Source organism: Olea europaea, unplaced genomic scaffold (assembly GCF_002742605.1).
Source record: "Olea europaea var. sylvestris unplaced genomic scaffold, O_europaea_v1 scaffold3057, whole genome shotgun sequence".
NCBI classification, from domain to species: domain Eukaryota; kingdom Viridiplantae; phylum Streptophyta; class Magnoliopsida; order Lamiales; family Oleaceae; genus Olea; species Olea europaea.
In genome coordinates this window covers 20,030-34,462 of record NW_019249274.1, presented here as the reverse complement: position 1 = coordinate 34,462, position 14,433 = coordinate 20,030, and the positions used below count along the sequence as shown (strand labels likewise).

Sequence of the window (14,433 nt, the reverse complement as noted above, 5' to 3'; positions counted from 1 at the left end):
ATGTACATTTTTCTAGTAAGCATTGATGGTCTACAAGGTCTCCTGCCAATGGTATTTACTTTGTTGTCAACAAAGCGATTAAGCATCATTAAATCTCGAAAATTTGCGTCAAAATTATCCATAAATAACAAATCATCATCACTCGAATCTTTATCAATGGAATCATTGGTACTCATATTATCATCCACATTTGATTCGCTGGCCATACTCTAAACAAAATATAACCACAATAGTTATCATAAGTCATATCAACCATTATTCTTTCAAATGAAACAAGCAATCAAGCATTCAACAACTAAAGAAAAAATAACATCAGTTCTCCAACTAATAGCATCACTAAGTTTGTAAATGAAAACAGTACAATATCACCACGACACGAAAGGAAAAAAAGTACTTCAAGCTGTGAAAATAACACAATACTTCAACCTTTAACATCACAAATTAAAACAACACAATATTATAGAAATTAAAACAACATTGAAATCAAAGTGGTTCTATGATAGGTCATCTCCTTGCTTTTGGCATCTTCACAAATGACACTTTGAAATCAGGATCCTTAAAAGCCTTTATTGCTTCATATAAATCTCATTGGACACCCGTACCATATTGTTTAAGATGTCCAAGCAAATAACATTTGAATAAGGATCCAGATTATTAACTTCACTATCTGATTGATTACATGATTTTCCTTGAATCTTTGCAAACTTTTCTTTTAGGTAAAGTGTCCTAAGTTCAGTTTCTTCATTCCTCAAACTAATTGTAGATGATCACTGTGCCATGCAGGCCTCGAGTTTATCATTTTTACTGACCTTAGGTTCCTTACGTTGGCGTTCACCCCATGTACCAATTTCGTAATGTTAACGAGTATTTGAAACCTTATCGACTTCATCATCATTTTCTGTACGTACATGCACTCATCTGTTCAAAAAATCATCTTTGAATTGCATTTCTTCCTCTGATGTGTTTGGAAGTTGAGTGGAAGCATTGCCTAATCCTCCAATAGCTGTAATCCTGCTAAATATCTCCTCAAGAGTATGGTAGTGCTTACATCCTTCCCTCTTGAACATCTTGTAATCCAACTTGTTAATCTATCATTGAAAAACAAAGGGGGTACTGTCAAATTTAACTTTCTTGAAATTGGTAGTTAGTGCAGTAGACTTTTTATTGCCAAATTTATTGATATGAAGAAAAGTCTAAAAAATATTTATTGCTAGGAAAAATTTAGTATTCAGAATGTGTGTAAATTTTTAGATACATAATTTGAAGACTTTTTAATTAGTAAGAAGAGTTGTCATTTTCTCTTAATTAATAGATAGACTTTTTCTTATTTGCTTAAAGACTTTTTCTTTCTTTTATTAATATACCTATGTAGAGAATTTTACTATAAAAATATAAGATAAGACTTTTTTTCACAAATTTTTCAAACAGAATTAAATTGACACGTAGACTTTTTCAAAATTTTAGTACAAGACTTTTTATTACAAAAAATTTTTGCTACAAGATTTTGAATTGATTGTACAAAGAATTGCCACCCAAATATTTTATTAGTTTCTAGTTGCTCTAATTGGTATCTACATAGAAAATTTTCTTATTTGTTATTTTCAAAATTTTGCTACGAATTGGTTTCAGAGCCTAGAACAGTCAAACATTTATAGTTTATGAAAAGAATTGAGTATTTAAATTTAGAAATTTTAGGAAACTATAAAAGAAAAGATAACTTAGAAGCATCTTCTCTAATTTCTAATTTTGATAATAAGTTTAAACATACTTTATATAGTGAAGATAAACAATTAAATAGTATTGTAGACTTGTAAATTTAGGAGAAGATTTAGACAGGAACAATTCAAATAAAAGAGTAGAAACTTTATATAAAGATTTTAGAAACTAATCTAGAATATATTAAAAATAAAAATACCAAAATACTAAAAAGAAAATCTAATAATATAGAAGAAACGGAATCTAGTCCTAACTTAGAAAAATTGGAAAGCACAGTTAAAGCATTAGAAAAAGAAAAGTCGATTGATAATAGACAAAATTTAGTTAATATAATAAATAAACAAGAAAAATTAGATTTAGGTAAAACTAAAGAACCTAGTAGATTAATGAAAACTAAGTGGATCTATACATAATGGATAAAGAAAAGCAAATCATAGCTAGTAGCAGTAAATTAGTAGGGAATCTTTTATTAAGAATATTAAGTAGAAATACAGAATCCGAAACAAGACTAGAATCTCTAATAGATATAAAAGAACAAATAGAAATGTTTAGTCAGAATAAATTAAAATTAGTAAAAGTTTTAGACATATATAAAAAGGGAAATTTATATAGCAAATCTTTAATATATTAGTATTATGGAGAAATATATGTTTCCTGTACACATGAAGATCAATTTATATCTCTAGATTTAATAAAAAAAAGTTGTTTGGTTTGAAAGATGGAAAAAATTTACGAAAAGTGACCAAATAAATCATGTAATGATCCCTTTAAAAAGTAACACATGATACTTCCACTTGATCTAAAGTAGTAAAAGGGGATGCAATAGTTATGGGATGCAGTGAGATCAGTCAGAAAAAAATCAAGAATAAGCATCCTAAATAGCATAGAGTAGTAAATCATATCCTTGAAATCCAATCACTATTACTATAACCCCTATATCTATGATTCACATGAAAATTTTGTCCAACCACAAGAAGTTAAAATTTGAAAAAATACTTCAACTTGAAAAAACCACACAATTGACAAAAAATGGTCTAATTCAAAAATTCAAATATAGGGTTTCCTCTATCCACATTCACAAATAAAGAGGACTTCCATTTCTCCTTAACTTATTTGTATAACAAGGTAAGACCGTGTATCCCTTCTTGTTGTAATTCTTTTCTAAAACATATTTAACACAACTAGGGTCAAGCCAAACTACCAATGGAAGATAATGGAGAAAGTTGTGAATCAAAACTTTCACAAAATCCTAATACAGAGCTCCTAAAATCCGTTTCTTAGTTTTTATTAGCGATTGAAATACTCAAATTAATATATCTCCATCAAAGGAATGAGATCACAACTACAATAACCAAATTCAGGACAAACGTTAAATTTGACAGTGTCCTATTCTCTTCTCTCCCAGATGTAATTCAAAATACATGTAATTCATAATATTACATCCAATCCTAGTATAGATTACACCTAAGCATCGAATTCAAAAGGCAAAAAAACAAGGAAAAGCATTAAGCCCATTTAAGTTGTTACTTTGAAAAGAAAACAAAAGAAAGATCTGGTTTGAAACTAAGAAAATGAAAGGAGTATTGCAAAATGATGGACAAAAAAACTTTACATAAACTACCTTTTGTTATATAATAAATGGAAAATGGCGAAAATAACACATAAAATAAGAATTTAAAATTCTCAAAAAGAATAATTATACCCAAATATCATGCGATAACAACTAAATTAAAAAAATAAAAATAAAACAGTTCATATGCTAAACCCATCGAGCAAAATCACATCTGAAGCATAAAAAAGATGAAAACCTATCGTGAATTGTGAAGAAGAATCGAATGAAGACCTCTGCTGCTGCTGGTGTTTGTTCTTGGGATGCAAACTATTGATATTTTACTTCAAAGGATCAGTAGCTTGGAGGAAGAATTTTGGGGGAAATGGAAAAAGATGAATTTAGGCGTTTTCAATTCTTTGCGTGTTCTTGCCTAAAACACTCAAAACGCCTTTTTAAATGTTTTTGAGTTTTGTGTACAAATTTTTTTTTTTTTTTTTTTTTTTTTTTTTAAAAAATTTTTTTTTTAAAAAAAAATTAAAAATTTTTTTTTTTTTTTTTTTTTTTTGTTTTCAAAAAATTTATTTTCGAAAATGAGAAAGAGAATGTGTTTTCACTGTTTTTCAAAGCAACTACAATTATTTTCCTAGAAGTAAATTAGGGTTTCAAGTACTTAAATGGAGAGGTGAAGAAGAGCAAGACACGAATAATAAAACACAAAATATATGGCAGAGAAAAGGAGGGAAGCTTTTCATGGATGTACCACTTTACCCTTTTCTATCTCAGACGCGATGGAAAAAGCGAAATAATTTGTGGGGTGTACATGAGTCAGACAACGATGTTTTTTCTTGGTATATCTATAGGGATGTGATTTGCAATTATGTAAATGTTTGAAATGTAATAATAGACTTTAAAGTTAAAGAATTACTTGCTCGTCATAAAGCGAAAATAAAATTGGAAGGTGACTAACTTCATTCGATAAAGCTAGAAAGTAATTGAAAGAGACGAAAAGTGCCAATTTTCCTAATAATTTTAAAATGCTGTATCATCGACCAAAAATTGACTATTATTAAAAAATTTCGTATAATATAATTGTCCAATTACTTTGCAAACACACGAAACATACCTTGTTTAGCTGTTTTCAATGCAACAGCTCACCTTATAAGTACCAATAATTTTCAATTAAGATTCCATTGTCGTGAAACCCATTACTCTTTGTTGTGTGGTAGGTGCATAGAATTTTTTTTTTTTTTATTTTGAATTAAAAAGATTATAAAGTAAAAGTCTCGTATATGCAATAAATTTTCAAGGGACAAGTTAATCTTTCTTATTTAAAAATCTCCAATGAACGTGTTTGATTGCCATGAAAATTGGAAAATGTTTTCATGAAAAATGACCCCTTTTCACCCACATTCAAAAGACAGTCAATTGCTAAAAATTTTGATTTTGTTTCGTTTTAGTATTCTAGTGAGATGTCGTCTACGAATACGATATTGCATTATAATATCCATGGATCCTTGAGAACTCCCTAAATGACCAATCCTTATAATTATAAATCATATTGTTACGTTTTAATATTCTATATTGAGATATCGACTAAGGTTAAAATATTGCATTACAATATCATGGATCCTCAGGAACTCCATCCTAAACGACCAATCCTTGTAATTATAAATCTTTTGACGCCACTCATAATCAATATCCTAAACGACCAATCCTTGGCCAAGTTGTGGTAACCAAACTAATCTATATATCCACCATTCATTTGCCTGTAGCCGTGTGGTTTGTGCAATTGTGTTTGATGGCAGCCGCTTTCTTGTTCATCCCTCTCCTTCGTTCATGAGATTTAACATACATGCTACAGCTATCCTCTATATTTGTTCAGCTAGTGCAACCAGCATACTTGTGTCCCTTGTGGGTACATTTAAATTGGCAACCGAAGTAATAGAATAAGTTGTGGTTTGAAGCCTTTGATTGATTATTTGACATCAATTGGAAAGTTTAAATTGAGCCGGGAAAAACACCTTGGTGGAACCATTTTCTGCAACATAGCACTTACACAAGAAACTAAGAATGACAATAAAAGTCTCTTAATTTGTCTCAAACGTATAAATTTATGGTCAAATATTGAAAGAACTTTGCTACATGTACAAAAATTTTGTACAGATAGATTGATAGATGTATGCGTGATTTGAATTTTGGGAATCAAATCAATGGATAGATGCATGCCACCACTTGTACAAAATTATCTGTACTAGTTGGTTAACTGATGTTGAAATTGATCTACGGTCAAATGTGAAAATGTCGAAATTCTCTCATTTATATTTTTTTGAATTTATCTATGTGTTCCTAGTACATGTTAGTTCAATTAAAAAAAAAAAAAAGAAAAAGAAAAAGAGGCTGTATGTAAAGGTGAACGTTGATTAATATTAGTAGCATATGTTTAACATAAACAAAGGACCTCATGAGCGAGTTAAGAAGAATAATAATAATAATAATAATAATAATAATAATAATAATAATAATAGTTGCAAACTTGTGTACCAATTTTTAAATGATTATTTAAGTGGAAATTGTTGATTGGTGAATGAGAAATTTAAAATAATTTTAAGTCGCTTAAATATGTGAAATTGTTGAATAATAATGTAGAATATAATGGAAGGTTCTAGAACCTATTTTGATCAAGATTCGTGTCTTTTTGAAATATTATATTTCAAAAGTCACATTTTTCTATGGGAGAGACATGTCATTTTAAACATATATTTTCTTGTAGACGTGCATTTTCATTGAGTTGTGTCCTTTATGGGACATAACTTTTGGATCAGTATCAGTATATGTAGGCCTTGTATATTTGAATTTTTTAATCATCACTCCATCGTTTTATTATCACATTAATGCATATTCATGTCAAAATAATTTTGCATTTATTTTGAGTCAAATTTTTTTTATAAAGAGAGTTTAAAACATTTGTTGGTTTACGTAATTTAGAATGTTTCTATTATAGGATATGATTGTCGTATCTTGGTAGACGAATATTGAAAAACAATTAGCATTTGTGTGAGCATTATCATCTTAAAGCAGAAATAATTAAACTCTTGTCTCGATCAAATTTATATTAATGCTTTTCTTGTTTCTACTTATATATATTTGAAATTTCAGTAAGTCGAAATTTCATTTGTTTTTACAGACATAAAAGGTTAATTATTGAAATATAACCTACATACAATAATTGTCCCAATATTTTTTTCCAAATTGTCCTCTTCTACATATATTTTTTAAATATATCTCAATGGATAGCTATGGTGATGGTTTTATACTACAACATATAAATATAGTACCATACGTTTAAATGTAAAATTCTTGCATTTTTATCAAAATTTTTAAAGGACTGCTATTTGGTAAAGTTAAAAATAAGATTTTTAGTAGAATTTTAATAAACTTTGATGAAAAATATGGTTGAAATGTTGTGGATTCCAAGAAACATACAGTTAAAACCAGGGACGGATCCAAGACCGGGCTATTATGTGGGGAAAAAAATTTACACATAAAAACTGGTTTTTTACCCAAAAATTAAAAAAAAATAAAAAATAAAAAAATAAAAGAAAACCTTTAAAAAAAAAATTTTTGGGCCCGGGGGGGGCCCCCCCCCCCCCCCCCCCCAAAAAAAAATAAATCTGTCCCTAATTAAAACTAATTATTAAGTTAGCCTTAAATTTTTATCAAAATTTTAAGCTATATCAAATGGGTGTTAAATATCTAAATAGAAAAGGTGGCAATATTAGTTGTTACTAAATCTGCGTGTAACACGCATATTAGTTGTTATAAAAGTAACAATTTTCACAAAAACGGACTTTCAATTTACAATGAATCAATTGAACAATTGACATTTTTGATACAAAGCAAATAAAAGATTGTATTTTGGTCTATGATAAAAAATTTATAAAATATATATATATAAACGAAAGTAAGCATACACAAAATTAATACAGTATATTTAGAAAAGCTTGCTCGTAAACTCCTCAATTTCCTCCCCTGCTTTGCCAAAAGAAGAAGTTACAAGATCTCTAAGCTAGGATAGGCTTCTTCCCAATTGCAATGTTATCTTCGTCTCAAAAAATTCCCCATTCTCTCTAGAGATGGTTAGAAAACCCATCAAACTCGATATCCACGAGACCTCGCCTCAAACGAGGCGGGGATTACCTGCTTAATCAGGTATTTAGGTTAGGGATAGGGCGAGGGTTTTAGTCCCGAGGCGGATAACAAGGGTACCGCCCTAATTATTATTATTATTATTATTATTATTATTATTTTTTTTTTAAGAATTTAATACTTTAAATGAAAAGTTCCATAAAATTTCACTAATTCTAATAAAAGATAGCAACTAAGATTATCTAAAGAATATGATAAAAATAAAAACACTAGTTTACCAAATATATTAAAATAATTTAACTTTTAAAAATGAATAAAATAATTTAAAATTTTTAATAAATATATTATTGTCCTACTTTAACGAATAAGGGCAATGAAATAATTTATAAAAAACTAAAAAAACAATAAACTAAAAAAGAAAAATAAATGGGTACTAAACGGGATGAGTCTTGTCCAGCTTTTAACGGGTAAAGGGACAAAAATTACCCTGTTGGACAGGATGGGACAAGGGCGACCTGACCCCAATCTCGACCCATCCCGCTATCATCTCTACTTCTCTCCATATCTTTTTCAATCAAGTTGCATTCTATGAACTCAACCAACAACCTGAAGAATTTGGTATTGCTCCAGTATATCTCAAACACCATTCCAACTTGCTAGCCATGCTCAAATGCGTTAATTACACTTGCTAAAGCACAGACGACAACTCCAAGCACCACCGCCCAAGAGCCGTGTTTAGGAGACCCCACAAAAGAGGAGCCCAGTGTCACTAATCCTGTTAGCACAGGACCATTAATGGCTAGAAATTTGTTCAGTTTCAAGGCTTTTCCGCCCAACCTCAAGTAGTTTGCTTTGTCTTTCTTTCTTCTAACACCAATTTTTCTCTCATTTCCTTCTCCAACTTCCCATTCCAACCTTTCTTCCCATCAAGGCCTTTTGCCTATCTACAGCGTTGCTGCAGCCACCACACTATAGGCTCTACATTCATAGGGAATTTCTCGAGCATTGCGCCAAGAAGGGGATGTTAAGACTTGAGGTTTCATATTAAAAGATCAACTTTATTGAGAAAAGTAGCCAAAAACCTTATAAGTTGGTCTATGGTTCAATTTTTATTCAATGTGAGATTTTATCCATTAACATGCCTTTAAAGATGGTGACTGTTTTGAACAGACTAATTTTGAAATTCATATACTTATTTATTAAGTTTTAATCGGATCGAATTACTCGTTTGAACTTAATGTACTCTAATACCATGATAAGACTTAGAATTTCATCTTAAAAGGTTAACTTTATTAAGAAGAGTAGTCCAAAACCTTATAAGTTTGTCTATGTATCTTTAATCGTTGTGGAAATTTATCCCTTAACAGAGGAAGGGGATAGGCTTTGTCAAGAGCCAGCACTTTTTCCATCATTTCCTTCACATCACTAGTTGTAGGATTACCCATCGCAATAATTGTTTGAATCTGATTATGCAGTTGTTTGAACAACCTAGCAACATTTCTTTGTTCTTCCGCAAGCTGAGATGGCTGAATTTTGTTCATTATGGACAGCATCTCAGTTGTCGAAAGATACATGACGATGGAAGAAAGCTTTAATGCCTCCAAGGCCGGTCCTGTGATTGTCAGGGCCTGAGGCGAAGTTCCTAAATTAGGCCCCCCAAAAAAAATCCAACCTAGTTAGCCTTCGCCTGTGGATTGTGGCGAAAAACAAAGAAGAGTAGAAGACGGCGCGAAAAAGAAGTAAGAAGAGAAAAAGTCCAATTAAAAAGACAAAAAAAAAAAGCACTGATTTTCCTTTTACTTCATTTCACACCAAAAAAATAAATAAATAAATAAATAAATAATTTATAGGCCAAATGAGGACCCTTCAGTTTTGGGCCTAAGGCAATGGTCCCATTGGCCTCTGCACAGGACCGGGTCTGAATGCCTCCATTAGTGCGCCACCACCGATAGCACTCGTGGTGATGATTCCTATCATAGTTGCCAGCCGCGAGAGTAAGTGCACTGATGGACGTCAAAAGCAAGCTGTTGTAATTGTTTCTTTGCTTCCCAATATTCGTGTACATCTCCAACCTATCTTTAACTGCCTTGAGAACTGCATAAAGTTATCAATTACCAAATTGTTCAGGATTGTCCTTATCATTTCTTTTAAACGTATTAACATTGATAGGGCTAAGGTTTTTGTCAGTGAAATTTTGTAACTCCGGTTCCTCAACAATTTCCTTTGATTGTAGCCATGGAGGAGAAATGTTTGTCATTCTCCTTGGAACGTTTAAGGTTGCCCGAATGATTCCTCCTCTTCTATTTAAGGAGGAAGAAGAAGAACTGGATGAACACACGATGATTGAATTATGAAGGATTGTCATTTTTTTTCCATCTTTTATGACAATATATTAACTTTTCTTGACGAGCCTTTTGATCTATGGGTATGTTACTATGATAATTCTATTTTTGGGGTTTGAATGAAGAGATTACATATATTGGCAGGGGCGGAGCTAGGATTTTAGTTTAGTGCAGACAAAATTTTTTCGATGTTGGATGTCGAGGTTTTGGTCATGAATTTAATAATGATAAAGAAATAAAACAATATTACAACAATATTAAAAAGCAAAGTGCTAATTTCATATGTTAAAAAAAAAAAAACAAATATTATCACAATTTACACAAATTGAAATAACAAAAAAATAAGGGAAAAAAAATTCTATTGAATGAATGGAAGTGGCGAAGTGTGAAGGGACAAAGTCACAGACTCACAATTCACAAAGGGTTGAAACGAATGAATGGGTATGGGTCATTTGACTCAATTGAATTTTGAGGGAAATGGATCTAAAATAGGTCGTGGGCATTGGGCTTCTATCTCTTGATTGGACCGTGGATAGAGAAGTGAGTTAAATTAAAAAAAAAAAAAAAAAAACTTGGGCCTGTGCAGCTGGGCCCAAAAGTCCAGTGTGGGCAGATATTGGGCTCCGCCCAATATTGCTGCATATATATAGACTGAAAAATAAAAATTTTACAGCGTTTGAATTGGTTAATGGCAAAGACCGTTTCTTCATTTCTTTCGGTATCACACTCTTAATTTTGGCTGCTAGAATTTGACTTACCCCTCAGAGGGAATACTGAACCATCTGAAACAGCCAAAGGGACAAAAAAGTAAATTAGACCTCAATTTTTAATTCTCTTCGATCTTGACCATTCTATTATTTGACAGGTTTATTGACTATTCAACATAACCATTAAATGTAAAATTATATTTTGGTTAAAGTATTGACTTAAATCAGTCCATCTAGTTGCAACGACATATGGCCATGCATAATTGGATGTATTAGTCATAAGGATAGGTCCATGCAAATTGTCACATTAATTTTAACGCGTCGAATTTTGAATATATTTTTCAAATCTCCATATTTATTCATGGGATTGAGTTTTTTCTTATTATTATTATGAAAAACCAAATAATAAAAAAAATCAGCGAGTTAGTGTTAAGAGATATTATCTCACATCGAATAAAGATGATAATATAGACCAACTTATAAGGTCTTGGACTACTCATTTTAACAAGATTGACCTTTTAAGATGGAACTCTAAATCTTAACATGGTATCAGAATCCATTAACCTTTTAACGAGTGATTCGATCCAATTAAAACTCAAAAAATGAGCACACAAATTTCAAGATTCATTTGCTTAAATGAGTCACGGGCATGTTAAAGGATATTATCACATATTGAATAAAGATGATAATATAAACTAACTCATAAGTTTTTCGGCTACCAGCTCTCTTCACAAGGTTAACCTTTTAAAATGGAACACCAAATCTTAACAATCAGAACTCAGGTGATTATCTCCTTCTCCTAGTTGATATTTTATATATGGATTAATTTTATGAAATTATCAAATTAAATTAGTCGAAATGAAAATTTTGACAATTAATTAGTCATGTTAATTTGATTAATTACAAATGTTATTCTTATACATGACACACTTCGAGACTTTGATATTTTTATATATTTACAATATCCATGCTTATTAATTTGAATGAGGTTTTGTAGTATTGGTAGCATTTATTTATGAAAGGCAACAAAAATCACACGATTCACAAGTGTGAAAATTCTATATTTTATCATTTACACTGTTAGGATTTATTTAAATATCTTAATGAGAAACAAATAAAAAAGCCATGTGGCATGTGCAATGGTAAAGGGTAAAAAATTAAAGGATCTCATGGATCGCAAGGAGCTAAAAATAATTGTAAAATATTAAAAATCGAATTGTTGTATTTTATATAAGTTTATGTTCGAAAAAATTGTCAAAATGAATCCACAATCTAAAATGTGAATACGCCAATGTTCTCCAATTTACACAGTTGGTTTGATCATGAATCTTAAATAATCCTGCATTAGTTGAATAATCAAGTTATTTCTATTTTTCATAATTATTAATGAAATGCTTTTGACATAAAAATAAAATAATAAATTACAGTAGTATTATTATACTATGTTTGGTATTAATAGTATTAAAAGAGGAAAATCAAAAATAAAAAACGATAAAGCATTTAATTCTTTGCAACATCTTCACAAATTGACGTTTGAGGACAAAACAATAAATATGAGAAAATCACAAACAATACAAATATTCGGTGAATTCGGTGTTTCAATTTCTCGGTTAACAATGATTTTATCTTTTAGTCCCAGTACAAGAGATATGAGATTAGATGCCCAAGCAAACGAAATATATTTATATGTTGGGACACTTTCGAATGTGTTTACGGAATCCAAGTAATCAAGAATGTGTTTGGAGCACTTTTCGGTATACAACTAATAAAAGATTTTTTTTTTTTGTCTCTGTCCAGAAATTTACAAAATAATGACAGGTTAGGATCAGCCTTTACAGTTATATCCACACAAAATGTAATATCCAAATGGGCTAATCATCATCAGAAAAGCTTGCTTGCAAACTCCTCAACTTCCTCCTTTGCTTTGCCGGAAGAAGAATCTGCTAGATCTCTAAGCTGCGACAGGCTCCTTCCCAACTGCAACGCTACCTTCATTTCAAACAATTCTCCATTTTCTCTTCTCTCCATATCTTTTTCAATCAAGTTTGATTCTATGGACTCTTCCATCAGCTTGAAGAATCCAGCGTTGCTCCGGTACATCTCGAACACCATTCCGACTTGCCAGCCATGCTCAAATGTGTTTACTACACTTGCTAAAGCACCAGCAACAACTCCGAGCACCACTGCCCAAGAGTCGTGATTAGAAGACCCCACAAAGGCGGAGCCAAGTGCTGCTAATCCTGTTAGCACAGGACCACTAATGGCTAGAAATTTGTTCAGTTTCAAGGCTTTTCCTCCCAACCTCAAGTAGTCTGCTTTGTCTTTCTTTCTCATAACACCAATTATTTCTCTCATTTCCTCCTCCAACTTCCCATTCCAACCATTCCAACCTTTCTTCCCATCGAGGCCTTTCGCCTGCCTCCGGCGCTGTTCCGGCCACCACACTGCAGGCTCTACATTCGCGGGGAATTTCTCGAGCATGGCACCAAGAAGAGGAAGGGGGTAGGCCTTGTCAAGAGCCAACACTTTTTCCATCATTTCCTTCACATCACTAGTTGCAGGATTACCCATAGCTATAATTGTTTGAATCTGATTATGAAGTTGTTTGAACCACCTAGCTGCATTTCTTTGTTCCTCCGCAAGCTGAGATGGCTGAATCTTGTTCATTAGCGATAACATGCCCGTTGCTGAAAGATACATGACGGTGGAAGAAAGCTTTAATGCAGCCACCGGAGCACCACCGCCGACAGCACTAGTGGCGGCGATTCCTGTCATAGCTGCCGCCGCAAGAGTGAGTGCATTGATGGATGTCAAAAGCAGGCTGTTCCAATTGTTTCTTTGCTCCCCAATATTCTTGTGCATCTCCACCCTATCTGCAACTGTCTCGAGGATTGCATAAAGTTTGGCGATTACCAATGGTTCGGGACGGTCATTATCATTTCTTTTGAACGTATTAATATTAATAGGACTGAGTTTTCTGTCAGTGAAATTGTGTGACTCCAGTTCCTCCACAATTCCCTTTGACCGTAACCCCGAAGAGAAATGTTTTTCGTTCTCCTCGGAGCGTTTAAGGTTGCCCGAATGATTCCTCCTCTGCGATCCCATGAAGAAGAAGAAGAACGGGATGAACACACGATGCTTGAATTCTGAAGGGTTGCCAACTTTTTCTTCTTTTACGACAATATAATCTTTTCTTGATGAGCTTTTTACTCTGTGGGTATGTTACTACGATAATTCTATTCTTGGATTTTGAATGAAGAGATTACATTTATTGTTGCATATATATATAGAATTGTGAAGGTGATTTGAATTGGTCAAAGGACCGTTTCTTCATCTTTTCGGTCTCACAGTCTCTTGATTTTGGCTGCTAGAATTTGACTTTCAACTCGGGGAACTCCAAAAAATTATGAAGGATTGTCATTTTTTTTCCATCTTTTATGACAATATATTAACTTTTCTTGACGAGCCTTTTGATCTATGGGTATGTTACTATGATAATTCTATTTTTGGGGTTTGAATGAAGAGATTACATATATTGGCAGGGGCGGAGCTAGGATTTTAGTTCAGTGCAGACAATTTTTTCGATGTTGAATGTCGAGGTTTTGGTCATGAATTTAATAATGATAAAGAAATAAAACAATATTACAACAATATTAAAAAGCAAAGTGCTAATTTCATATGTTAAAAAAAAAAAAACAAATATTATCACAATTTACACAAATTGAAATAACAAAAAAATAAGGGAAAAAAAATTCTATTGAATGAATGGAAGTGGCGAAGTGTGAAGGGACAAAGTCACAGACTCACAATTCACAAAGGGTTGAAACGAATGAATGGGTATGGGTCATTTGACTCAATTGAATTTTGAGGGAAATGGATCTAAAATAGGTCGTGGGCATTGGGCTTCTATCTCTTGATTGGACCGTGGATAGAGAAGTGAGTTAAATTAAAAAAAAAAAAAAAAAAAAAA

General features: G+C 31.9%; 1 protein-coding gene across 1 annotated transcript; it reads right to left on the bottom strand.

Annotated features, from left to right (window-relative positions):
• Window positions 1-12,159: 12,159 nt before the first annotated feature.
• Window positions 12,160-13,685, bottom strand: LOC111384958 (probable F-box protein At4g22030). The gene has a single exon (XM_023009307.1). The coding sequence runs from the start codon at window positions 13,566-13,568 to the stop codon at window positions 12,345-12,347; it is 1,224 nt and encodes a 407-aa protein (XP_022865075.1). The 5' UTR covers window positions 13,569-13,685; the 3' UTR covers window positions 12,160-12,344.
• Window positions 13,686-14,433: the final 748 nt, after the last annotated feature.